General features: G+C 49.0%; 1 protein-coding gene across 1 annotated transcript in view; it reads right to left on the reverse strand.

The window, feature by feature from the left end:
- Positions 1-982: 982 nt before the first annotated feature.
- The window catches only part of C1H14orf132 (chromosome 1 C14orf132 homolog), a 43221-nt gene continuing 19183 nt past the window's right edge, over positions 983-25020 (reverse strand). The window contains exon 3 of the mRNA XM_045539191.1: positions 983-2276. Coding sequence (XP_045395147.1) covers positions 2052-2276 — 225 coding nt within the window. The 3' untranslated portion in view covers positions 983-2051. The remainder of the gene's footprint in view (positions 2277-25020) is intronic.

Here is a 25020-nt window from a genome sequence, read left to right on the forward strand (position 1 = left end):
TGCGGGGCCAGAAAGTGGAGAATCAGAGAGTGTGCGGGCTGGAGTGACCCTCATACAGATGTCGCGCACCTCCCCGGGCCCCGCCCTGGCCCTGGACTTCTCTCCTTGGGTTCTCTCATGGAGACACCTCTTTACTAAAGACCCCGCTCACGGGGCAGACCTGCAGTTTGCTGGAGAAGCAGCCGGGGTGAACATCCACGAACGCCCCGTGCACACAACAGCTGACACCCAGCCCAGCCTCCGCCCCGCCGACGATTCCAGGAGTCCCAGGCATCCGATCCATGTCCCTTCTCCCTCACAGCCAAGGTCAGGCTGGCTCTCTGCACTCACGACTTCCATTTGAGCTGAAGCATTGGCTGATGGACGCGTGGCCATGGTGACAGATGTGGCCAGTAAGAGCTGGCGGCCGGGCGTGAGCAGGCACTGTCTGGACGCCAGGCTACTACTCCCGTTACCATGGCAGCTCCCAGAGTCGAGTGCTGCCTCTGGACAATTAGATGTCCCTTTGCCCATCATCAAGAGCTCTCATTTCTCCTGAGACTGCAGTGGCAAGTTCAGCCTTTTGGCAACTGTCCCCAAATACACACAAGGGCTTCTTAACCAGCCTTTTACATTTCTCTACCCCAGAAGGGGAATTTATGCCATTTGTCTTCTTTTTCGCAGTGTAAGAAAGCCGCTCCAGGGCCGTAGGAGAGTGAGCTGGTCTGAGATCCTTCCTGCTCCCATCTGCAGGGGAAGCTGCCTTGGGAAGGCAGGGAAGGGGCAGGGGTGCCATGCAATGGCCTTTCCTAAGTGCTGCTCCCCCGGCACGTTCCCTGCTGCTCTGGTCTTCACTTGGGAGCTTCCTTGTTTTCCTGGACCCCAGACACTGATTTTTAAGACTTTAAGGAAACTGACTGGGGCAGAAGCACATTCACAATCGCAGGAGAGTGCACAGTGTCCAGAATGAGTGTCAAATACAGGTACTCGAATGGCCCTCGATCTTGCACCAGCTTCAAGACTCCCTGGATGATCTCCCGAGGGCGAGGGTGGCGTCTCTGCTGCACGGCCTTGAAGGCAGGGACCTGCTCAGGGGAGCACGTCGCTGGGGCGGAGAGAGCACTGAGCTGAGGGTTAGGAAACATCTTCCTGTTCTGACTCCCACATTAACCTGCCCTGTGACCGCAGGCAAATCACGCCCCTCTCCAACCCATCCACCAAAGAATTCAGTGGACACGAGCTTATTCATCTCTAACATTCTAGGATCCCTCAAAGAAGAAAGAGCATCTTCATGTGGGTGGCTGGAAGAGTTCACCGCCTGGCAGATCTAACTTTTAAAGACATCCTCTCCTCTCCTTAAAAAGAAGAGAAAATCCACCCAGCAGAAAAAAACCACCAGCAACACCCCCAGGAACCCCAGCACGTTACTGCTAACCCCCCATTCCTGGCTATCCTGATGCGACTGGGTTTCATAAGGGGCTGGGTGTCTTGTGACAAAGGTGCCATTTCAAAGTCAAATTAGGACTGTCCTGTGGCCACCTAGGGGCCAAGGGGCTGAATATGGGACCGAGACTGGGCTGGGAACACCGAAGTTCTGAGGGCTGCTCTGGGCCCAGCAGCCTCACACGAGGTTTGATAAGTTTGCATAAACACAAGACACACAGGTGATTATTTACTGCCAGCAAGCGATCACCAAGCCACATCTATATTTTACACCTAACTGGCTGTTGCATCCGGGGTCGTGTTCTGGGAATGCAGCTTCAAGAATTCCCCAATCTGCTCTCTGAAAGCCTTGCCCCGTCTCGCCTCCGGGAGCAGGAAGCCCACACGGCCACGCTTTCTGGATCAGCCTGACCACGGCATGGAATATTTGAAATCAGGGCTGCCCGGGGAAGTTCCGGATGCACAGTTGCTGCCCCTACAGAGGCCATTCAAGTGGTCAAAGTTCCTGGTTTTAGGACGTAGGAGTGGCTGAAGACCAACAGCAAGACAGTGCCAGGAGCAGGGCCTCACCCCATGGTGAGCCCGACGCAGGGCGAGCCGTCCTGGCGGCTGCCGATCTCCGCGCTCCCTCAGAAGGTGAAAGCGTACACCACCCCGACCACCACAATGTTCCCCAGCGTCGCGATGATGGCAATCCACAGCAACACGGCGTCGTTGGACGACCGAGGCGGCTCCTCCGGCGGGCCCTGGCCATTGGAGGCCGCGTGGACGTTGGAGGAAGAGTTAAACAGGGAGTACTCGGTGCTGAAGTCCTCGTTGGGCGAGTCCATGAAAACTCCTCCCATCATGGGCAGCTGCAAAGAAGGACAGAGAACGTTAACCAGGGCCCGTGGTAGCTCGGGCAGGTGTGCCCTCCAAACGACACTGGCCTGACCGAGCAAGCCCACGTGAAATCACAATTTCTGGGGCTGCAAAGCAGGGCTTTGCTTTTGTGTTTTTATAAGGGACAACGCGTATTTTAACCTACACAAATTAGAATTCGTGGCAGCTTTCTGAGGCAAATACTCACGCCCCTCTGCGTGAGAAGGCGTCAAGGAAGTCACCTGACAGCTGACTGGTGACCCACATAGGCCCCGCCCTGTCCCCATGTCAGCCCCTTCCATGACAGCATGGGTTGTAAAATGCCTTTGTTTCTCTTCTAATTTTAAAAATAATATGTGCTCAGCACAGAGCACTCAGAAAATATAAAAGAGGATAAAAAAAAATCTGAGAATCATGATCTCACCACGTAATTACTGTTAACATTTTGACAATTTTTCCTTTCCAATCTTTCTTTTTCTGCATGTGTATATGAGAGAAAGAACACATTTAAACATGTATTTTTTTATCCCTATAGTAAAAAGTCCATCAAAATTCCAAATTCCATTTTGATGGCTGTATAATATTCTGCCATAAATCCAAGCCATAATTAAACCACTTCCCTACAGCTGGAGATTTAGGAATTTCCATTTTTCCTATTAAAAATCATGCACTGGTAAACATCCTTGTGCATCCATTTGGATTTACATACATCCTCGCACACACATTTTTGTTTACTAGTGCAGACTCTCAGACACACAATTTCCGAGTCAGCAGGTATGAATATAGCTTCTGGTGGCACAGGGACAAACTCCCCCAGAAGAGCAATCCTAATTCCTACCGCCTGCACCACACATCTCAGCATGTAAGGATGCCAGAATGCTTGCATCCAGGGATCAGACTTCCTACTTCCATTTACCAAGGCTCTCTGCTGCTCAGACTCAGGTTGGGGGTGGGGGAGTGGCTTGCTCTAGGGGATGGGGTGACCTCAGTCACAGCAGTGAAGAGGCCCCTCCCTTCTCCAGCCCAGAATAGCAATGTCCAGGGTCCCAGGCCCTTCCAGACCCGCTCCAGAGCCAGAAAATGGATGCATTCAGCCCCAAGGTTGGCTCTGGTATCTATCTGGCCTATAATAAACGTTTCTTTTGAATGGGATCTGAATGAATGAACACTAAAACAGTGACACTGTCATTGGATACACATCTATTGAGCACCGTTGCTATCCATGTGGAGCCCCTGCTAGAGGGTACTGTATCCCCGTTTTTCAGATAGGTAAGCAGAGGTCAAGGTGGAGTCAGGGTTGAGAGCCAAGGGTGTCTCAGACTGTGAGCCTGGCGCTGCTGCTCTGCACCCAGCCTCGCAGACTCGGGGGCAGACTCTGTGCTGGGCCCCGGGACACAGGGAGGATTTAGGGTGCCCGGGCAGCTGCCATTCAATAGCTCCATGCTTGATCCGCCTTGAATGTCAATGGCCTCTTCATAAAGTATGATCATTACTCAGACAAGTGGCTCCTGACACCTGCTTCGGCTGAGAAGAGCGACATGTGATGGGCTCGTGCTGGGAGGTGCTTGGCATTTGTATTCACAACACAGTGCTGTCCTTCCGGTGGCAACAGGGCAGTTGACCTTGGGGATGCAGAGAGTGGAAGGGACCCCTGCAGGGGTCAGGGCAGGCCAGGTGTCACTGCTTGATGGGGGCTGCAGTTACAGGACTACACTCGGCACCCCCCCTCAGCAGCACGTTTAGATATGTGTACTCCTTATATGTGTAATGTATTCTCTCAACACATTTAAATTGACATCTTTTCAAGATGTTAATATCTTGTTATATGTACAACATATTCTGTCAAAATATTTAAATGAACATTTTTTTCAAGCTTTAAGATAAGGATGGTGGAGCAGGAGGCCATGAGGAATCTGGGTCCTTTTATTTTTTAGAGACAGGGTCTTCCTCTGTTGCCCAGGCTGGAGTACAGTGGCGTGATCAGAGCTCACTGCAGCCTCCAACTCCTCACCTCAAGCGATCCTCCCACCTTGGCCTCCCAAAGTGCTGGGATTACAGGCATGAGCTAAATTAACATTTTGATTTATTCACATTATTAATATATTAATATTTAATATGATAGTATATACAAATAAATATAATGACAAATACAAATGGGAATGTAACAACAGTTTGTATGTATTATATTAAAAGTACAATTAAAAGTGGAACTAAAAGAACTGCGACCTCATTTTGCCCCCAGGCTGGTGATGCAGGTCAGATGGGGTATGAATGAGTCAGGCACATGCCAGCCTAATGGGGCCTCTCCTTCCCTGGGCTGCATCGTTGATGCCTCTGCCTGACCCACCCACAGGGCGAAGCCTCCTAGGCTAAGGGGAGGCCACCAATTCTCTTTGCTGGTGGCCTCTTAGAAGGCGGGCTCAGCCAGTTGACGCTGCCCCTTCTCCTTCTTGAGCATGCCTGGGCTGCAGAGCTTGTTATGCAGCCACATCCCATGGCTGCCCCTGTTGGACTCCCCGGAACTAACCGGCATTCCCGTCCCCTTCCCACTGGCTGTCTCTCCATCTCTCCCTCCCAGCTAGGGCCGTGCTGCTGCTGTTCAAACAGGTGCCCCCCGGACTCCACTTGTGGGGTCTGATCCACTCTCCCACCCCGTGGAGATCTCTGGGCATGCGCCTGGTCTCTCCTCTCCTTAGGGCATATACAAGTCTGACGAGTATTTTCATCCAAATCACCTTGGAAAACAAGGCAGAGTCTGGACAGAGAGAGCCCTTTGTGGGACGGACATGGGCCCTCCTGACAGCCTGTCTGGGGGTTCCCTTCACCTCTGTACCCCTCACTGTTCTCTGCTTCCCTGCAGGTATTTATTTAATGTCTGCATGGGTTAGTTTCTTATGGCTGCTGTGACAAATTACCACAAACTTAGTGGCTTAAAATGACACTGATTTATTATCTTACAGCGTGGAGGTCTCACTGCACTAAAATCAAGGTGTCTGCCAAGCTGCGCTCCTTCTGGAGGCTCCGGGGGGTTCTGACTCCTGCCTTTTCCAGCGTTCTAGAGGCCCCCACCTTCCTTGGCTTGTGGTCCCTTTCTCCATCTCCAGAGCCAGCCGTGTGGCATCTTCAACCTCTCACCCTCCTGCCCCTCTCACAAGGGCCCTGTGAGCACACTGAGCCCCCTGGATCCTCCAGGCTGCCGGCTCCGCCTCAAGGTCCTGAACTTAACCACATCTGCAAAGTGCCCTCGCCAGGAAAGGCAACCCAGCCACAGATTTTGGGGATTGGGGTGTAGACATCCTTGAAAGTAGGGGCACCATTCTGCCCCTGCCACACGCGGGACTCATTCCAGAGAGGACTCAGGACGACCTGCATCACTGGACGTCCGTCTCCCACAGACAGAGAGCGCCTTTGCGGGCAGGGGTACAGCCATCTCACCACAAACTCCCTCAGCCCACTCCTAACACACACACAAAAGGGTGACAAGTAAAACCATGTGGAATTCATGAATCTGAAGTCAGCAGAAGGGCTCCCCCCAGGCTGTACTTTATAAACCCCAATCCCAGGGCTCCCAGCGGGGGGACAGTCCCCAAGGTGAGTCCCTCTGCCCTGCACCTGCAGCGAGAGCACAGAACTGCCAGGAGTATGGTCAGTCTGGGACTGGTTCTGCCGGTTCTGCTGCCTCAGAGCGTGGGGCAAAAGGGTGGATGGAGCCTTGGGTGAGTCACTTTCCCACTTGCCGCAATTTCCTCCCATAAGTAATGAAGAGAACACAGTCCACCTAGCGCGATTGTTGCAAGGAGTGAATATGATCATATACGATAAAACATGGTCAAAGATAATGACTAATAATCAATAGTATTTAGTAATCAATAATTACTAGTATTCTTTCCCTCTATCATTCTTGTAGTAATTCAAAACCAGGAGTATTTATTATAAACATCTTGTATCCAACCACTTAAGCTACAGTGGGGAAATCAGGAAGCAGGCATTTCTAGTCATGAGCTTTCTGTGTGATCAATTAATCAGATACTCAGTGGCAACTGTTAGCAGATGGCTGCCCACGCCCCCAGCTTATGCTCAGGCAGGCTGCTGAGAGATGTTCCAAATCTGGCCAGCGCCGTTGCTCAATCCATCTGTCTCAGGTTTGTTAGTTTTGTTTGATGTTTTTTCCTTTGTAAAATAGATTCTAAATTGGAAGTGCTGGGTTAGACATGAAAATAGCTTTAAACAGCAAAATCCCATGACTGGAAAATAAAAAAAGGTCAGTCTCAAAAAAAGGCCAGTTCCATCATTTGGAAGTTAGGAAGATTTGATCAAGGGCTGGCTTGTGGCTAGAGTGAGGGGACATCAGCTGAAGTCACCTTGGAAGCAGGTGGTGAGGGAAGGTCACTCTCAAAGGTAGCCCAGCCAGCTCTGGTCAACTTTTAGCCACTTTTGGAGATGGCCTTCTCGTGGCATGCCATTGTTGAAATGAGCAACTGGGCTTTCTCATTCCAGTGGGCAGGTGTATCCCTGTCCCTGAGAATGGGATCCCTGGATGAGCTTTTGGCTCAGAGCAGATTGAGGGGTACGACCCCTAACTTCCAACACTAGAAGGGCTGTGATGCCAAAGAGTGTGGCCCAAGGAGGCAGAACAAGAAGACAAACTTCCTCTCGTGGCGTTAGACACTAGTAATCAGGATAACACAGGGTGGGGTGGGGTGTAGGGGCTTGGGGAACTTGTTTCCCCATCAGAAATGTTCATGTCAAGATCAGAAAAACACTTGTTGGCTTGTTGAAGAGGGGACACCAGAACAGAGTGGCCAGACAACTTCAAGGTCAATGTTATCTAAAGAGGCTGTGCTTCCTGGCCATACCTTCCAGAAGGTGGGTTCCTCCCTGTGTGCTATGGTATCCCCAGTGCCTGGACCAGAGCAGACACTCAAAAAGTATTTGGTGAATGAATTAATTCTAGGACCATCAGCCATAAACCCTGCAGGCATGATGACATTTGGCTCCGGGGCCAACAATTCTCTGTGTGATCTAGGCCCACTTAACCTCTCTGAGGCTCAAGTTTCTCATCTAAAAATGGGGACAAGAGTAAAGGCTGCCTCACAGAACCTGCTGGGAGGTTCTGACACTGGGTGAAAAATGCTCTTTGGGGAAAAAGACAAGCCACAAACTAAACTCAGAGAGCATTCCTGAAATTAAAAACACGCATGCATAACAATATCATATGTCATGCACAGATCCACGTGTATGTAAGGAAAAGTGTCAACACGGATCGTGAAGCCAGGTTCACGGTGGCTGCTGCCTCTGAGAAACGTGGAGATGAGGATGGGGAGACTGAGTTCATCTGTAACAAACGATGAGGCGAGCGTGGGGAAATATTAAAAGTGGTCTGTTCTGGTCAGTGGGTATGCGGGTCTCTGTTACTTTTTGGTGTTTTTGAACTTCATAAAATCAACAGCAACGCTTTGAACACTGGCGTGCACCACATGCGATGGTTATGAGCATGGCTGTGGGACCAAGTGCTCTCTGAACCCAACCTGGGGGTCCCCATCCCACAGAATCGGGGTCACCATGTGGGACATGGTGGCCGAGCGTGGTGTGGAGGGGTTCCCGGTGGGCAGGGCCACTGTGGACCCTGGAGCAGCATCCCCGGGGGGTGAGGGGGGTTGCCCAGAGAGCCCTGTCTGTCCCAGCAGTGTCCACCCTGCCCCCTGAGCAGAGCTGCTTCGAGGAGTGGGTGGCCTCCAGGTCCCCATCTGCTGCTGCTGAGGCGGCGGTGGTTACATATATCTCCCCTAAGCCGGGACTCTCCGGAGAAAGGAACAGAAAATGCTGCAAAAGGAGGCCTTCAGAGCACGCTCACCAGAGGTGACTCACGCAGAGGAGGGGAAACAGCGAATGGAGCATGTTTGTGCGGAGGACTGGAGATGGGGGACTTGTCCTGGTCTCCCTCAGAGACCACCACACCCTCCTCCCCTACAAGGCCATTTTCAGGGCCCAGCTCGGCCTGGCCTGCCCCGCGGAGTCCTGGCCCAGCCAGAACTACAGTTTGATGCTCCTGGGCTGTGGATTTTAAAACTGGATTTGAACGTGAGTAACAACGTTCCAGCTGTCCCACGTCCAGGGCTGGCGCAGGGCTCAGAGCTGTGCTCCCCCCCTGCCCTGGGGCCTGGTCCAGCCCTGCCCCTCTCTGAGCCTTACTGGGGAGCTGCTTGGACGGGGAGACTTCTAAGGTCCTACCCACAGCTCACAAGTCCTTGCTAAATACCGAGAAGGCCGGAGTCCGTTGTAGAGGGGCCTAAAACGAAAGCCTGTGTTGCAAGGAAGTCAGATAAACCCTGTGATAAAATCCTCAGATAAAATACAGGGTACCCAGTTAAATTTAAATTTCAGATAAACAACAACAATTTTCTTCTTAGCATTTAGTGCATGCCACCTGTTGCCTGGGATATACTTATCCTAAATGATTAATTTATCTGACAGTGAAATTTAACTGGGTGTCCTGTATTTTTATCTGCTACATCTGACAACTCTGTGCACGGCCAATCTGAGAAATAGCAGCAATTTCAGAATTTGTACAAGGGCCCACACCCTCAGTTTTGTCTCTGCAGGGCACGTAATCTGCAGCTCAGGGTCACTAGATGACCTTAGTTCATCAGAAAATTCCAGAGAAGCCACCAGTAAGCACACAAACATTACAGAGATAATTTATCTCATCACTAGATTCCTGTAGGATCTCTACGGTCTAAATATAAAAGGCTGGACAGATTCTGAGGGCCATCGTCCATTCATTATTCATTCAATAAGCGCTAAAGGCCCATTCTGCACCAGGGGCGTCGGGCAGACATTAGGGATGCCAAGGGGTTACCCGGACCTCTGACTGTCAAGGGGTCAACACTTAAAAAGAGTTTAGATCTAAACACATGGTCATATAATGGTGTCACATGCACATTAACAGAGACAGAAACAAGGCGATGGGATGGCAGTGGTGTGAGGAGACACTTAAGTTAGACGGAAGTGGGACAGGCTGGGGACATACGTGGGTTGAAGACTCAGGCATGAGACTGAGCCCCAGTGCGGTTCCTCCCCAGCTGTACGATGAGGGCAGGTGACTAACCTTCCCCACACTTCAGTTTCCTTGTCTGTAAATGAGGATCAGAGTAGGAACCACCTCCGTGGTGCCGTGGGGTGACAGGATGCCTGTGAGGCATCAGCGTGACTGTCGTCATCGCTGCGTGGACCCAAGGTCCCAGCGCAGGGAGCTGGACCTGATGTCTCAAGGTCCCGCCACAGTGGAGCTTTTTTGCATTTCTCCATCTTCCATTTTTGCATCTGGTTAACTTTATGGGAATTGCTTTGGGAACATGAGCAGAGAAATGGAAAGCCCACTGCAGGATAAACGCCCTCACCATGCGCTCCGAGGGCTGGAGCGCCACAGAGCAGGAGGGTCTGCAGAGATGAAAGGCGCCCGAGCTTTCAATTCCCATCTGGTCCCGGACTCTCACAAATCAGCAGGGTCTGCCAGGAGGCTGCTCTGGCCGAGTGCTGAGTGCCACGCTGGCAAGGCCACGGCTGCTCCCATAGGGCGGGTCCCATGAAGGGGTGGGCGGGGCCCGGAGGTAGCCCACAGGGGGACACACGGCCCTGGTTCTGGCCCAGTCTGCCTGCAGGACTGGACCACTTCTATTGCCGGATCTGTTCCCTGTCTCCGCATAAGGACTCCAGCCGGGGACCCACAGGATCATTATGAAAAAGCGAGAATACAATGAGAAGTCCTGTGAGCCCGGATGGAGTAAGCCCCTTACAGACGACAACCACGAACCCAACCCCAGACAGAGTACAACAAGCTACAACCTGAGGACAATGACAAGAAGTCAGCAGCAGGAGGATCAGGGGTGCAGTGAGTTCACTGGGGGTTTTCCTCCCTTATCTCCCAGCCTTGAGCGCAACAGCTCTAAGAGAAACCCCCTCCCTTAGAAGACTCAGGAGCGGGGCTCCTGCACTTGAAGTTTGGGAGGAATCCTCAATTTTTTCTCTTTTTTCTCTCCTGGGCCTGCCCCCAGGCAGGGCCACTGCCAAGCTATACTGCCACGGCAGTGATGGCAGCAGTGACACAGGGACCTAAACACAAGAGAAGACCCTTCCTGCTGCCCAGAGGGACCCAGGGAAGGGCCCTTGTGGTCTCAAGACCGGGGGGCGCCCTTGATCTTTTCTTTCTGTTTTCTCTTGCTGCTTTGCCACCAGGGTGTCCTGGCAGCACAAACCTGTGGGACAGTGCAGGAGGATGTGGCTGCAGAAACACTGACTTTCTAGCCAAGGAGTTAGGAAAAAAGTCCCCTGGGAGCTGGAAAGTGTCAGGGAAATGCCAGGGGCCAGAAGCTGGAGAAGGGAACCCCCTAAGTCTGTGTGTGACCTGCACAAGTTCTGGGCTCACCCCAAACTATGCATGCACGGAAGGGACCCAAAGGAGCACAGAGGACTGAACTGTGGCATCAATCCCCGCCCATATCCTGTCCCAGCAGCACTGCCAAGGCTTGACAGTCTGAACCACATGCGACCACTGCTCACGGAAGGTGAGAGAATTTGCAGACCAGACCCCACCTGCTAAAACAAAACAACATTCTCCAAAGAACGTTAACAAGACCCAGTGTATTAGTTTGCTAGGGCTGCCATAACAAAGTACCACACACTGGGTGGCTTAAACAACAGGGATTTGCTTTCTCCCAGTCCTGGAGGCTGGAAGTCTGAGATCAAGGTGCTGGCAGGGTTGGTGTCTTCTGAGGCCTCTCTCCTTGGCTTGTAGATGGCCACCTCCTCCCTGTGTCTTCACGTGGTCTTCCCTCTGTACGTGTCTGTGTCCTGGTCTCCTTGTTTTTTTTTTTTTAAGGACATCAGTCAAATTGGACTATGGCTCACCCTAGTGACCTTATTTTAACTTAATCATCCCTTTAAACACTCTAACTCCAAATGCAGTCACATTCTGAGGTATTGGGGGTTAGAGCTTCAACATATGAATTTGGGGCAGGAGGAGGGGGAGGCAACAACTCAACCCATAACCCAGCATCTCACAACACGATATTCAAAATGCCCAGAATACAACCCAACATTATCATATTCCACTGCTTCTATTTTGGTAATAGAAAGAGAAAATCAGCAAGGATATAAAAGACCTGAACACCACCATCAACCACCAGAATCTAAATGACATTTATTGAATCCTCCACCCAACAACAGAATTCACGTTCTTTTCAAGTTCACGTGGAACATTAACCAGGACAGACCATATCCTGGGCCATAAGACAAACCTTATCAAGTTCAAAACAATTAAAATTGTACAAAATATGTCCTTTGACCATAATGAGATTAAACCAGATGTCAATAACAGAAAGATACTGGGAAAAGCTCCCAAAACTTGGAAGTTAAACCACATACTTCTAAATAATGCATAGGCCAAGGAGAAAGTCTCAAGGAAAAATAGCAAATATTTTGAACTGAATAAAAGTGAAAATATAATGTATCAAAGTGTGTTGATGCAACTAAAGAAGTGCTCTGAGGAAAATTTATAGTATTAAATGTTTATATTAGAAAAGAAGAAAGGTCTCAATTCATAATCTAAGCTACCCTCTAGGAAATTAGGGAGGGAGAAAGATTAAATTAAGCCCAAAGCAAGCAGAAGGAAGGAAATAATAAAAGATAAGAATACAGTTCAATAAAATTAAAGAAGAAACAACAGAGAAGATTAATGAATCTACAAACCAGTTATTTAAGAAAATACAATTGATAAACTTCTTGCCAGACTAAGAGGAGAGAAAACACAAATGACCAACATCAGGAATGAAAAAGGGGATATTACTACAGACTTTACTGACATCAAAAGGATAATAAAGGATTATTGAGGTTATTAAAAACTGGCCGGGCATGGTGGCTCACGCCTGTAATCCTAGCACTCTGGGAGGCCGAGGTGGGAGGATTGCTCGAGGTCAGGAGTTTGAGACCAGCCTGAGCAAGAGTGAGACCCCGTCTCTACTAAAAAATAGGAAGAAATTAACCGGAAAACCAAAAATATATATAGAAAAAATTAGCCGGGCATGGTGGCACATGCCTGTAGTCCCAGCTACTCAGGAGGCTGAGGCAGAAGGCTTGCTTGAGCCCAAGAGTTTGAGGTTGCTGTGAGCTAGGCTGGTGCCACAGCACTCTAGCCCAGGCAACAGAGTAAGACTGTCTCAAAACAAAAACAAACAAACAAACAAAAACTGACTACATACCCATAAATTTGATAATGTAGATGAAATGGACCAATTCATTGAAAAACACAAACTGCCAAAACTTACTTAAGAAAAAAAGATAAACTGAACAGTCCTTATATATATTAAAGAAACTAAATATATAGGCAAAGATCTGAAAAAAGAAATCTCCAAATTACTTCACTGATGAATTCTACCAAAAATATAAGGAAGAATAATACCAATTCTACACATTCTTTTCCAGAAAACAAGAGGAGAGAACACTTTCCAACTCATTTCATGGAACATTTCCCAAGTTATCTTAATGAGGCAGCATTACTCTGCTACCAAAATCAAAGAATTATTAATATAAGAAAATAAAAATGCAGATCAATATCCAATTGAACATATACAAAAAGTAGTCAATAAGATATTGGCAAACTGAGTCCAGCAATATATAAAAAAGATAATACAAGGGTGGGTCAATATCCCAAAATCATTGTAATTCATACCACACTAACAGAAGAAGAAATAAAACATAATCATATCAACCAATGCAGAGAAAGCATTTGACAAAAGTAAACATCCATTCATGATAAAAATCCTCAGCAAACTAGCAATAGAAGGCAACTTCCTAAATTTGATAAAGAGTATCTACAAAACAAAACAAAGAAATAAAAGGCATATAGATTCTTTATATACAAGGAAGGTATAAAACTATCTCTATTTGCAGAAGACATGATCATCTATGTAGAAAATCTTACAGAATCTACAAAATGATCATATAACTAACAAGTTTTAAAAGGTCACAGAATACAAGATTAGTGCATTTTGACATTCAAACAACAATTTGAATTCAAGTAAAAGTACCATTTACAATAGCACCAAAAATAAAATACTTAGTATAAATCTAGTAAAATCTGTGCATGATCTGAATGCTGAAAACAATATAACATTCATGAAATAAAGCAAAGATCTAAATAAATGGAGACTATAGTCATGAACTGGAAGACTCAATATTGTTAAGATGTGAATTCTCCCCAAGTTGATGTAGACATTTAATGCCATCCCAGTGAAAATCCCAGCAGGAATGTCTGTAGATGTTGACAAGCTGATTCCAACATTAATTTGCAAAGGCAAAAGACCAAGCAAAGCCAAAATAATTTTGAAAAAGAACAAATTTGGTGAACTCAGACTACTTTATTTCAAGACTGACTATAAAGCTACAGTTATCAAGACAGTGTAGTGTTAGCACAAGTTAATATTTATACATTTCTGGAACACAGTAGAGGGTCCAGAAATAGATTTATACTATATAATATGGCCAATTGATTTTTGAAAAGCTTGCAAAGGCAATTCAATAGAGAAAGGATAGCCATTCCACAATGATGCTGAACAAATGGACATCAATTTGCAATATATATATATATATATATATACATATATATACACACACACACACACACACACACACATATTTGAATGTAGATATATGAACTTGGAACCCAATCTCTTATACAAAAATCACAAACAACAACAAAAATCCCAAACTCATGCCTTATACAAAAATTAACTAAAAATGGACCATAGACCTAAATTTAAACATAAAACTATAATATCTTAAGAAAGATACATAGGAGAAAAATGTTCATGACCTTGCATTAGGCATAGTTTTTGGATCCACACCAAAAGTACAATCCATACAAGAAAACATTGGCAGACTACATTTTATCAAAATTAAAAGCTTTTTCTCTGTGAAAGACACTGTTAAGAGAATGAAAAGACAAGCCACCTGCTGGAAGAAAATATTTACAAATCATCTGACAAAGGACTTTGTAAGTAGAATATACAAAGAACTTTGAAAACTCAACAATAACGACCCACTTTAAAAAATAGGCAAAAATCTGGACAGGAGAGATATTACTGAACAAGAGATATACAGGAGGCAAATGAGCACATAATGTTCGACATCATTAACCATTTAGGAATTAAATGGTTAAAACTACCACAAGATACCACTACACACTATTAAAATGGCTAAATGTTTTTTTTTTAAAAAACTGTTACTAGGTTCTGGTAAATATGTGGAACAACTGGACCTTGCATAGATTGCTGGTTGGAAGCAATGATACAGCCGTTTTGGGAAATAGTTTAGCAGTTTCCTATAATGCTAACCATGCGCTTATATGACCCAGAAATCCCACTCTTCGTGGGTATATATTTACCCAAGAGGAAGGAAAACTTATGTTCACGCAAAAACCTGTGTGCAAGTATCTTTAATCACTTTACTCATAATTTGAATGAGCACCTTGTACTACACCCTTAACATACAGTGTGCATGATGGCTGGGCATGGTGGCCTGAGCAAGAGTAAGACCCATCTCTACTAAAAATAGAAAAAATTAGCCGGGCACAGTGGCACATGCCTGTAGTCCCAGCTACTCGGGAGGCTGAGGCAGGAGGATTGTTTGAGCCCAGGAGTTTGAGGTTGCTGTGAGCTAGGCTGATGCCACGGCACTCTAGCCCGGGCAACAGAGTGAGACTGTCTCAAAGAAAAAAAAGAGTAAGTAAGAAAACACAGTGTACATGTACACACACACACAGGCGCACACGTGCACACACATACCACCCGCCTGCCATCTCGGGTTCATGAACACCTCGGAGAGCTGCTATTCTCCCTGTGCCTCCTGCAATGCCCTGGGTTTTTCACACAGTTCAACCCACTTCATCCATTTTAATTGTACGGACATGAGAGAGAGAGAAGTGTAAACTGACTCAAGGACTGGGAAGTTTAGTACCCAAATCCTGCTGCTTGGGTTAGCATACAACTGTGGGTCTGAAGAACATTTCTGACCAAGGAAAATGACAATGCTGTGAGGCCATCAGACTGGGAGCTGCTGCCCCTCACTTCCCCCACCACCAACCCAGAGCTGACCTCCTGCTGAGACATCTGGGACTTTCGTGCACCTTGGCGGCTTCCCAAGGCTGAATGGCACCATCCCTCAGGGCTGGCTACGGGGTGGGTCCACCCAGCCCCCATCAGGAGAGAGGGCCTGGGCAGTGGTGAGCTGGCCAAAGCCTGGGGACCCCCAGCGTGCAGTGTGGTGATTGTGTGTTAATGGGCTAACAGGAGTGACAGCAGCAGTGATCATGGCCATCAGAACATTTGAGTTGATGCCACCAAACCTGGGGAAGGCTGAGGGGCGGTGGGGCTTGTTTGGAGCATTTCACCGCAGGAGAACGCCCCTTGTGTTGAAGGCTGGGGGGCCACATGGGCACTGGAGGGCGAGGAAGCCAAAAGACTTCACAGAACATACTGTACACACACCAGAAACGTGTGCATGTGGTCACAAGAGACCAGTACACGGATATCCACAGCAACACTGTCCACAACAGCCCCAAGCTGGAAACCACTCAACTGCCACAAACAGTAGAATGGACAGGTGACGGATACACAGTCGCACAGTGGAATCCCTCGCGGCAGTGTGAGTTCTGAGCTGCAATTGTACGCAACAACATGCCCAGATCCCACAAACGAAATGACGACCAAAAAACCCAGGCATAAAAAAGAGCACACCATGTGAGTCCATTTATGTCAGTAGTTCTCAACTGACCCCCGGGGGGGCCTTTAGCAACCTCTGGAGACATTTCTGATTGTTATGACGGCTCGGTAATGAGACACTCCTGGCTTCCAGAGAGCTGAGGTCAGGGTTGTTGTTACACCCTACGATGCACAGGAGAGCCTCTAGCAACATAGAATTGTCCAGTCCCAAAAGCCAACAGTGTGCTGTTTAAGAAATTCTGATGTTTATAAAGGTCAAAGCCAGGCAGAGCTAGTATCTGGTGTCAGGGTTGGGCTATTAGTTGGTCCTGGAGGGGTAAAGTCTGGGAGAAGGCATGAGGGAGTTTCGGGGAAGGGCGCTGGCCACGGTTCTGATCTGGGTGCTGGCTACATGGGCGTGTTCACGTTGAGGAAACGCATCAAGCTGCACACTTTATCTTACACTCCAAAACGTGTCCTTTAGGAAGACGGAGGGAATAGCCACACTTGCACGGGTATCTCGAATTTGACCCAAATGACTTTTGAGATGGAACCTCTATTCAGACTATTCAACCCTCAGCACATCGGAGAAGAAGGCTCAGAGTGAGCTCAGCTGTCCCTGCAAACTGTGGGTGACGATCGAGCGTCACAATATGGCAGTCACTACCCACAGTTGTTTAGCTGCCTTCCAAGGACCCTACAGCTGAGGGCACAGGCCAGCACAGCAGCCCGTGCACCTACTCCCCTGTTTGGATCTTCAGAACTGCCAGTGACTCAGGTAGCATAACTTCTTAATGCCTTTCACAAAACTGGCTGCCTGGGGGATGGGCATGCCTGTAGCTTTGACTCAGGCGGTGCAATTTATGTGGTCAAAGCATCTGTACCCCCATAATATTCTGAAATTAAAAATAAAACAAAACAAACAACCCCCCCAAACCTAGCTGCAGAAACGGTCTCTAGAAAAGGTGGGTGTTTTGCCCGAGGTCAGTCCCTCGAGCAGAGTTGGAAGATGTATATGTGTGTGTGTGTGTGTGTGTGTGTGAGAGGGGGGGGGGAGGGAAAGAAGACAAATGAGAGCATTCCTGTGCACAAGTGAACGAATCCACACATCAGTTCAAACTCAGAATCTGGGTCTACTGGTGACACACCTTCAGTGTCTCCTCCTCCCTGAGGACTTGCATTTCCATGAATATGCACTGAGTTTTATCTGCCACAGCCTTCCCCAGGGGGAGAGAAGGGAGGGAGTTCAGAAGGAAGAGAAAGAGGAGGTGACCCATAACCGGCTCTAGGCACTGGAGTGCTGTGGGGCACTGGAGTAAGCAATCGCTTATTTAAACAGTAACCGACCAGGTGAAGAGTGCAGGACTCTGGGCACTTAGACTTAATCGCCAAGGAAAATGGACAAGCCCACGGGGCACAACCTGAGTACTCGCCACAGAAGAAATCCCTCCTTTGCCCAAAGGTCTGTACCGCATAAGCGCTTGGCCAAGCCCCGGCTACACGTGGCCGTGAGGTGGGGGTGAGACACTAAGCAGATCCGCTGCTTAGTCCCGAAGGTGCCCCTGGTGCCCGGGGCAGGGCTCTCAGGTGTGGGATCCTAAGTGAAGCAGGACTGTATCTTGCTCTGTCTTTGGAAGGCCCTGGAAGAAATGCTAACGAGCACAGGTTTGAAGGCATCTTCTTAATGAGGTGTTTGCACCAAGAGCACCATATAAACTTCCAGGTTGTAAAAATAAAGGTCAGCCTGGCGTATGCTGGGAAGAAGAGATCTCAAAATCAAGCAGGGAGCCATCCTCTCTAAAACGATGCACACCGAGGTCCTTTAAAACTTAACACAAAAGCAGCATTTCATGGCACCCAACTCGGCCCCATTGATGCCCTCCCACTCCATCACGTGGGTGATTCCCAGAAGGCCATGGTCAGACGTCAGGCCGGAAGCCTTCAAAAGCCACCTACCTGCCCAGGCTGGCTGCTCCAGCTCCAACCCCGGCTGCCAGGTGTCCATCTCGTGTCACCTGGCTTCATGCCCATCCCGTGCCTGCCCTGGTTTGCCACAGTGCCTATATATATATATATATATATATATATATATATATGGGAAGAGATTTGTTATGAGAAATTAGCTCACATGACTATGGTGGCTGAGAAACCCAATAATCTGCCACCTGCAGGCTGGAGACCCAGGAAAGCCAGTGGTGTCATTCAGTTTAAGTCTGAGGGCCTGAGAACCAGAGGGGCCCACGGTGTAAATCCTGGTCCCAGAGCAGGAGAAGACAAGAAGAGATGAACCAGCTCAGGCAGTGAGGCAGGAAGAAAGGAGACAGATTCCTTCTTCCTTCCCCCTCTTGTTCTATTCAGGTCCTCGCCAGACTGGCTGGTGCTGCCCACCCTGGGGAGGGCCACTTCTCTCCTGGGTCCACCTATTCAAAAGCTGGCCTCCTCCAGAAACACCCTCACTGTCCTGGACACCCCCAAAGTAATGTTCAATCTGGGCAGCCCATGGCTCAGTCAAGTTGCACATTAAATTAACCATCACAGTCTGCTAGTGCATAGCACAGTGCCTGAGCGCATCACACGCTACAGGTGACAAGTGCCACCTTTCTCCAGAAGCCTGGTGCACAGGCCTTAGCTGACAAGTGTGACTGTGCCGCCCCACCAGTGGCACTGATGCTCCCTGCAGCCACGTGCTCGTCCTGATGGAGGGGAAAGAAAGAGCTCACAGAGACCCTGCTCTGGTCTAATCTGGAAGTGAGGAATCCTTTTCTGCTCCCTGCGAGGGTGTCAGTGGGTGGGTTCTGGCTTTTTCTGCAGATGGAGAAGTCGAAGGCGAGAACCAGAGCCAACTGGTCTGTGCTGAGTCCCCGCTGGGCCAGGCACTGAGCGCCTCACCCACGATCACCGGATTTATACACGTGGGAATGGCGCCCAGGCCTCCTCCAGATCCCCAGGCCCCAAAGGCTTTCTCGTCAAGTCATCCAGCCCTGTAATACTTTGGGGTGATGTCCTGCAGAGAACGGGCCTCCGAACTTGGCTATTTTGCTGAAAGAATGCAATGCAGAAAAGAATTCTGTCCTCTCATTAAATTTTCCAACACACAGAGAGCTACTGACCCTTTCTGTGTTATTCTTCCATGTAGGCTGTGGTTAACGGCAAGATTTGCTGCCTAATGTCGATACCTGCCACTCTCGTTGGCTAATGTATTCACGCTGGGGAGTTTTCAATTAAGAACAGGGTGTACAAAATAAAAATAAAAGCTGATATTTACTGAGAGCCTGCTCTATGCCAGGTATGTGCTGGACACTTTATGGGCATGCTTGGATTTTATCAACACCGCTGTGAAGGGGATACTATCATCACCCCTGTTTTACAGGTGAGGAAACTGAGGCACACATGGAAAGGAAGAGTGTGGTGAGGCATCACCCCAAAGCGCTCTTCAGAACCACCGTAAGTGGCCACCTCCGTGTGCCAACACGGCACGGGACAAAGAGGGATGCCTCCTTCCCTCAAAGAGCACCTGAGCCAGTGGGGCAGGTAGAGGCCACGCCTGCAGCAACTCAAACGTGACGAGGCACAGTGGCACTGGGTCCCGCACTGAGTGCACACGGAGAACCTCTGGAGCAATGTTTGCGCTTGTTTCCGTGCCTCCCCTGTAGCGTTTAACCACCATGACATTGGTCTTGCTCAGAAGAGGCTCTCAAAGGGGGTCCCACTCAGATCCCAGGGATGGCGATGGGTTCAGATCCAGCCCCCTGCACTGGCCATCCTGGCTTTCCGATCTGCATTCAGTGCAGGGGCACTGAATGCTCGGGGTGTTTTCATGGGGCCACCTAGCTGCCTTTGCCTGAGGTGCTGCCTATGGGTCCTCCGTGTATCTCCTGGGCGCCCCAGGGGTGGGGAGGAGCAGTAACCCCTAAGAGCTCTGGGCCTGGGTGCTGTAACTTCGTGGGGTCCCCTCCCCTCACTTTCACAACAGCCCAGTATGAGGTGGGGGATTGGAGCTCAGAGAGGTAAGGTCATTTCCCTGAGCTTGCACAGCTCTTATGTAATCGATCCGGAATTAAACACTAGGTCTGCTGACTCATAACCCTTGACACTCCAGGCTGAATTAATAGTGTTCTTCCCTGGGGCCCCATGTTAATTTATTTCTACAACTGACAAATATTTATTATATTACATTACATTATGCTATGTTTATTATGTTACATTTATAATATTATATTGTATTATGTTACATTATATCATAGTCAGCTGTGTACTTGTCAATCTTTCTTAGGAATTTGAACTCTTTAAGGATACGAGCTGAATCTAATTTCTCTTCGAATCCCGGTGGCTAGCACATCTACTTACATAGAGTAGATGTTAAAAACATGCTTTATTTTTTTAAAAAAACCTTGCTCAGTGAATTGCTAAGAATTGAGCTATTTGATGCAGTACATCCATGGTAGAGGAGGTGGCTCTGTTTGCTGGGTGCCCAGCATGCCTAGCTCCATAGTAGGACCCAAGAAAATAAGAATATTTTTGGAAAGCCTGAGAGCATTACAGAATTAAGAGGGAAAAGCAAATTCACCCCTTTTGAAACCGTTGCCATAGTAACTCAGCACAACGCAGCAGGAGAAAATGCTGTCTCGTCAGAGCACATCATCTCTGATTACCAATAATGGGGGGAACATTTGCTTTGGGGAGGACAGAAATGCTCAGAGGGTGAGGGCCAGGGTCTCCGACCTCCACACTGCATCCCGGAGTCCGCAGTGAGAACTCAGGGGGCCCCACACACGCCCCAGAGCCACAGCTTGCTTTTAGAGGAGCCTGAACCTCAATGAGAAGTAGCCAACACCAGCTGGGATGACCCCATCTCCTGGGCCGCACCTGATGACCATCTCTACGTGGCTGTGGGCGGGGGGGTCAGCTGTGCCTGCTGGCTCAGCTATGAGAGGCTTGGGCCACTCTCACCAGATGTCAGCAGTGGAGCAAGTGCAAGACGACGGGGAGTTTTTGAGTTTTCCCTCGGGGAATAGCTGGCAAAGGTTGTCATAAATTAGTACTTATTCTACCCCAATTAATTTGATATCATCTTTGGTGCGATCAAACAGCATCATTGGGACCAAATGGGTGTCCTGTGTGTGGGCCGGTGGCCCCTTTTCACTGGGCAGGGAGAAGACTCCGGGCCTTAGGGGGATGGGTAGAAATCAGTTTATTCAACTGTTCACTCATTCATTGACCAAATGGGCATTTACTGGGTGTCTACTACATGCCAGGGGGTCAGGGTGGAAGCCAGAGGTACAAAAGGAAAAACTATGTAATCCCTATTTTGGAGGAAGAGAGAGAGAGAAAGACAGAGAGAGAAGGAGGGAAAGAGAGGGGTACGGGGAGAGAACAAAACAAACAGGGTTGAATTAGAGCATCACTCTACATCCCAGAGTGCACGGAGGCCGGGGCCATGGCATATCCAGTGTGTTTACCTCCCGAAGGGGATCTTTTTGGATTATTTTTTAACTTCACCTCTGCTATACTGCAGAATTGTTTTCAGTAGTGTTCATGGCATGAAACAAACAACAAAAGGCCAGATTCTCCACTGGAGGTGCACGTGAGACTCTACAGGAGGACTTACATAAAATGCCAGCACCTCCTCCAACCAACCTGGAGACCGGGTGACCATTGCACCCTCCTGCACACCAGCACCTGCATGAGCAGAGAGCGAGGCACAGAGGTGGCTGTCACTGCACCCTTCTCCACAGACACACCTGCATGAGCAGAGAGGGAGGCACAGAGGTGGCTGTCACTGCAAGTTCCTCCACAGGGGCACCTGCATGAGCAGAGTGGGAGGCACAGAGGTGGCTGTCACTGCACCCTCCTCCACAGAGACACCTGCATGAGCAGAGTGGGAGGCACAGAGGCGCCGTCACTGCAAGTTCCTCCACAGGGGCACCTGCATGAGCAGAAAGGAAGGCACAGAGGTGGCTGTCCCTTGTGGACACAAGCCAAGACAAGTGCAGCCTCACTCACAGTTACTTTGGGACATCCAATTGGTTCCAGAATATGCACAAAGACTCAGGAAGCCATGTCAAAGCCCCCAGCCTGTGCATGGGAGGAAGAGAAGTACATTGGGTTAGGAGGAAAACAGGGCCAGGGAAGATGAGGGAGGCTGGAGCCTTGTGTGTGTGTGTGTGAGATCCCTGTGTGTGTGTGATCCCTGCGTGTGTGTGTGTGTGTGTGTGTGTGCATGCGCGCATGATCCTGGCTGACCAGTAAGGCTGTTCAACAGAGTTGGCCTGAATGAACCCCTGCCAGGAAAGCAAATAAAGACTAGGATTAGACTTTTGTTATCCCTCAAAATGATGCCATAGTCCCATTCCTTGAGTGGAGAGCACTTTTTAAGAGGTCATTTCTTATAAGGAACCTTAATCCTTCTCACCTTCTGTTCCTGAAAGCAACCATCCACCATCTTGGGTGGGGCTGGGGGCGGGGGCTGGGGGCGGGGAGGTAGACAGGAGCAAAGCACATGGAGCTGGGGACCAGGAGAGCTGAGAGCCGCCCCACGGCTGCAAACCAACGTCCCCGGCCTCCACTTACCAAGCTTTCAAACAAACAGACCCCATGATCCCTGCCCATCCACCTCCCAGATGCTTTGCAAGTATCAGATGGAAAGATTTTCTTTTTATATAATAAAGCTACTGACACCCACGACTTTTGTGATTCAAGCCAGGGAGGGTCTGTGCTGTCTCTTTGATCCTGAGTGTTTTGCACACAGCAGGTATTCAGGAAGCCTCCCTGGCTTGTTTGGGCAAAATCAAGCCATATTATGCTCCACAGGTGACCTGTCTATTGGAGAGAAAATCATCTGAGAAACAAGATTGGATTCATCCCGAGAGTCCTTAAGGGCACTCCAAGGGCTCGGGACACCCCAAGAAAAGATCTGCTTGCCAGCCTGGGGGGCAGATTTTCTAATCCTCTGTTGAAAAAGCCTCGTCCAGATCCAGAGAAATGTTTGGGAAAGGGATCTGGGCCTGTCCCCCGAGGGGTCTGACAAGGACGCTGCTCAGAGAAGTGGCGCTGAGAGCACGGGAGCGCTAGTGGCAGCTGGCAGGGAGCCGGGCAGGAGGCTTCTCCCTCAGACAGGCTAGAAAATGCTTCCTGCCCACCGGGAGAAGACAGTGCTGGTGTTTCAGCTTATCAACATAGGGTCACATGTGGACGGCTGTCAGCTCTATGTCAGCTTTTGTAGCAGGCAGGGAAGAAAGAAGAGTAGATGAACGAAATGAAAACACAAAGATCCCTGGTCCTGCTTCCGTTCTCTTCATTAATTGGCAGCTTTTAGAGAAGGTGGAGCTCACGCCGCGGTTGAGGTGGAAAGACCTGGGGGTTCAGGCCAGGGGGCAAATTCGGGGCTCTGTCACCCACTGGCAGTGTAGCCACAGACACACTACCCATTTCTTTGCCTGGCCCGTGGTTAAACACCCTGGCTGGCAGACCGCGGAAGGTTCAGAGATGACATGTGCATACAGCAGGCACTCAATCAGTGCAGAGACTTGCTGGAGAAAAGCCTCGAACAGACAAGAAAAACTGCCTGTGAGGGCTTTGACTTTCAAATTGTGCTGCGGGGCCAGGCCAGCCGGAGATACGCTTTGTCCTTGGGAAGTTTGAGCAAGTCCTCATTAAGGAGGAATGTGGCGACCGAGACAGAAGATGCTGTGCTAGAAAAATTGTTCTGTTGAGGATTAATGAGAGAGCGTTGGGATTATGCTGAGATGTTTATTTCTTAAAATCTTGCTCACCCAAGGGCATGCATCATCTGTTACATGCTGCTTACTTGGTGGCTAACAAGTGCTGCTTAAAACAAAATACAGTAAGTTACACACACACACACACACACACACACCAGTTGGACCCCCAGGGAGTCACAGCTACTCCTGCAGGCCAGACATTCACCACACACAGCTTTAGTTCACCACACACAGCTCTAGTAACGACAGGCAGCCACTTTTGCTATTTGTCAAACACCCCCGGCAGTTCCTTAAGTGAACTTATGAACCAAAATAAGGGGTGCCGATGTACACTCCCAATGGCAACAGGAAATACCCACCCCTACTACTCCAATGGAGAGAAAGTGCAGGGACAGGGAGGTGGGCCGTCGTACTCCAAGTCTGACTTGGCTACCAAGGAGCTGTGTGACTGTGGATTAACTCCTCACCCTCTCTGTGCCTTCTTCTTCTTATCTGTAAATGAGGCTAATGAGAATATTTCCCTCCTTGGGGTGCTGGGAGAACTTCTTGAGCTGATAGATATAAAGACTGGAGCATAAGGCCCAGCACATGATACAGAGTCTCTAGCACCAGCCAAATAATAGTTTAATAAACTACCATCTATCTTAGTGTTAGTGGTGTTAGTAGTAGTTGGTGGTGGCAGTATCTTTATTTTCACTGCTTTAAGATGATGCATGTTCTGGAAAGAACTTTTTCAAACTCTGGAATTATGAGCTTAATGTTTTCCTTTCAACTCAAGAGTCTACAAATATGCAATGGACTAGAGAAATGGGCAGGGTGTGTGTTTGGGGATCAGAGAACCCTTTGCCCAGGCCCCTCCCCTCTTGGCTCCTCGGATGTTTGGTGCAAGGGGCACGGGGCTCATTCCTTTCCGACAGATGTGTTTGCTGAATTTGCTGGTGGTGGGCAGAGTCCCTGGTGCTGCGTGTGGGTGGGAGGGAAGATGCCCTGGCTCAAGGGATGGGGGTGGAGCTCCTGCCTCTTCCTTGCAGGCAGCAGGGGAACTGGGGGCGGCTGGGGAGAAAATCTGGTGGGTGGGTGGGGCGGGAGGAGCATGAGACAGAGTGAAGAAGGACACTGCTCGGCGGGGGTGCTGAGCCCTGAATCCCCAGCCAGTAGCATGAGAATGAGGGTGCAGAGTATGGAAACAACCTGCTTGAATAAATTCAACATTCTGTTTATCCACTCGACCAACAAGCATGGACAATACCGGAACTCTACAC

The sequence above is a fragment of the Lemur catta genome, chromosome 1 (assembly GCF_020740605.2).
Source record: "Lemur catta isolate mLemCat1 chromosome 1, mLemCat1.pri, whole genome shotgun sequence".
Lineage (NCBI taxonomy): Eukaryota > Metazoa > Chordata > Mammalia > Primates > Lemuridae > Lemur > Lemur catta.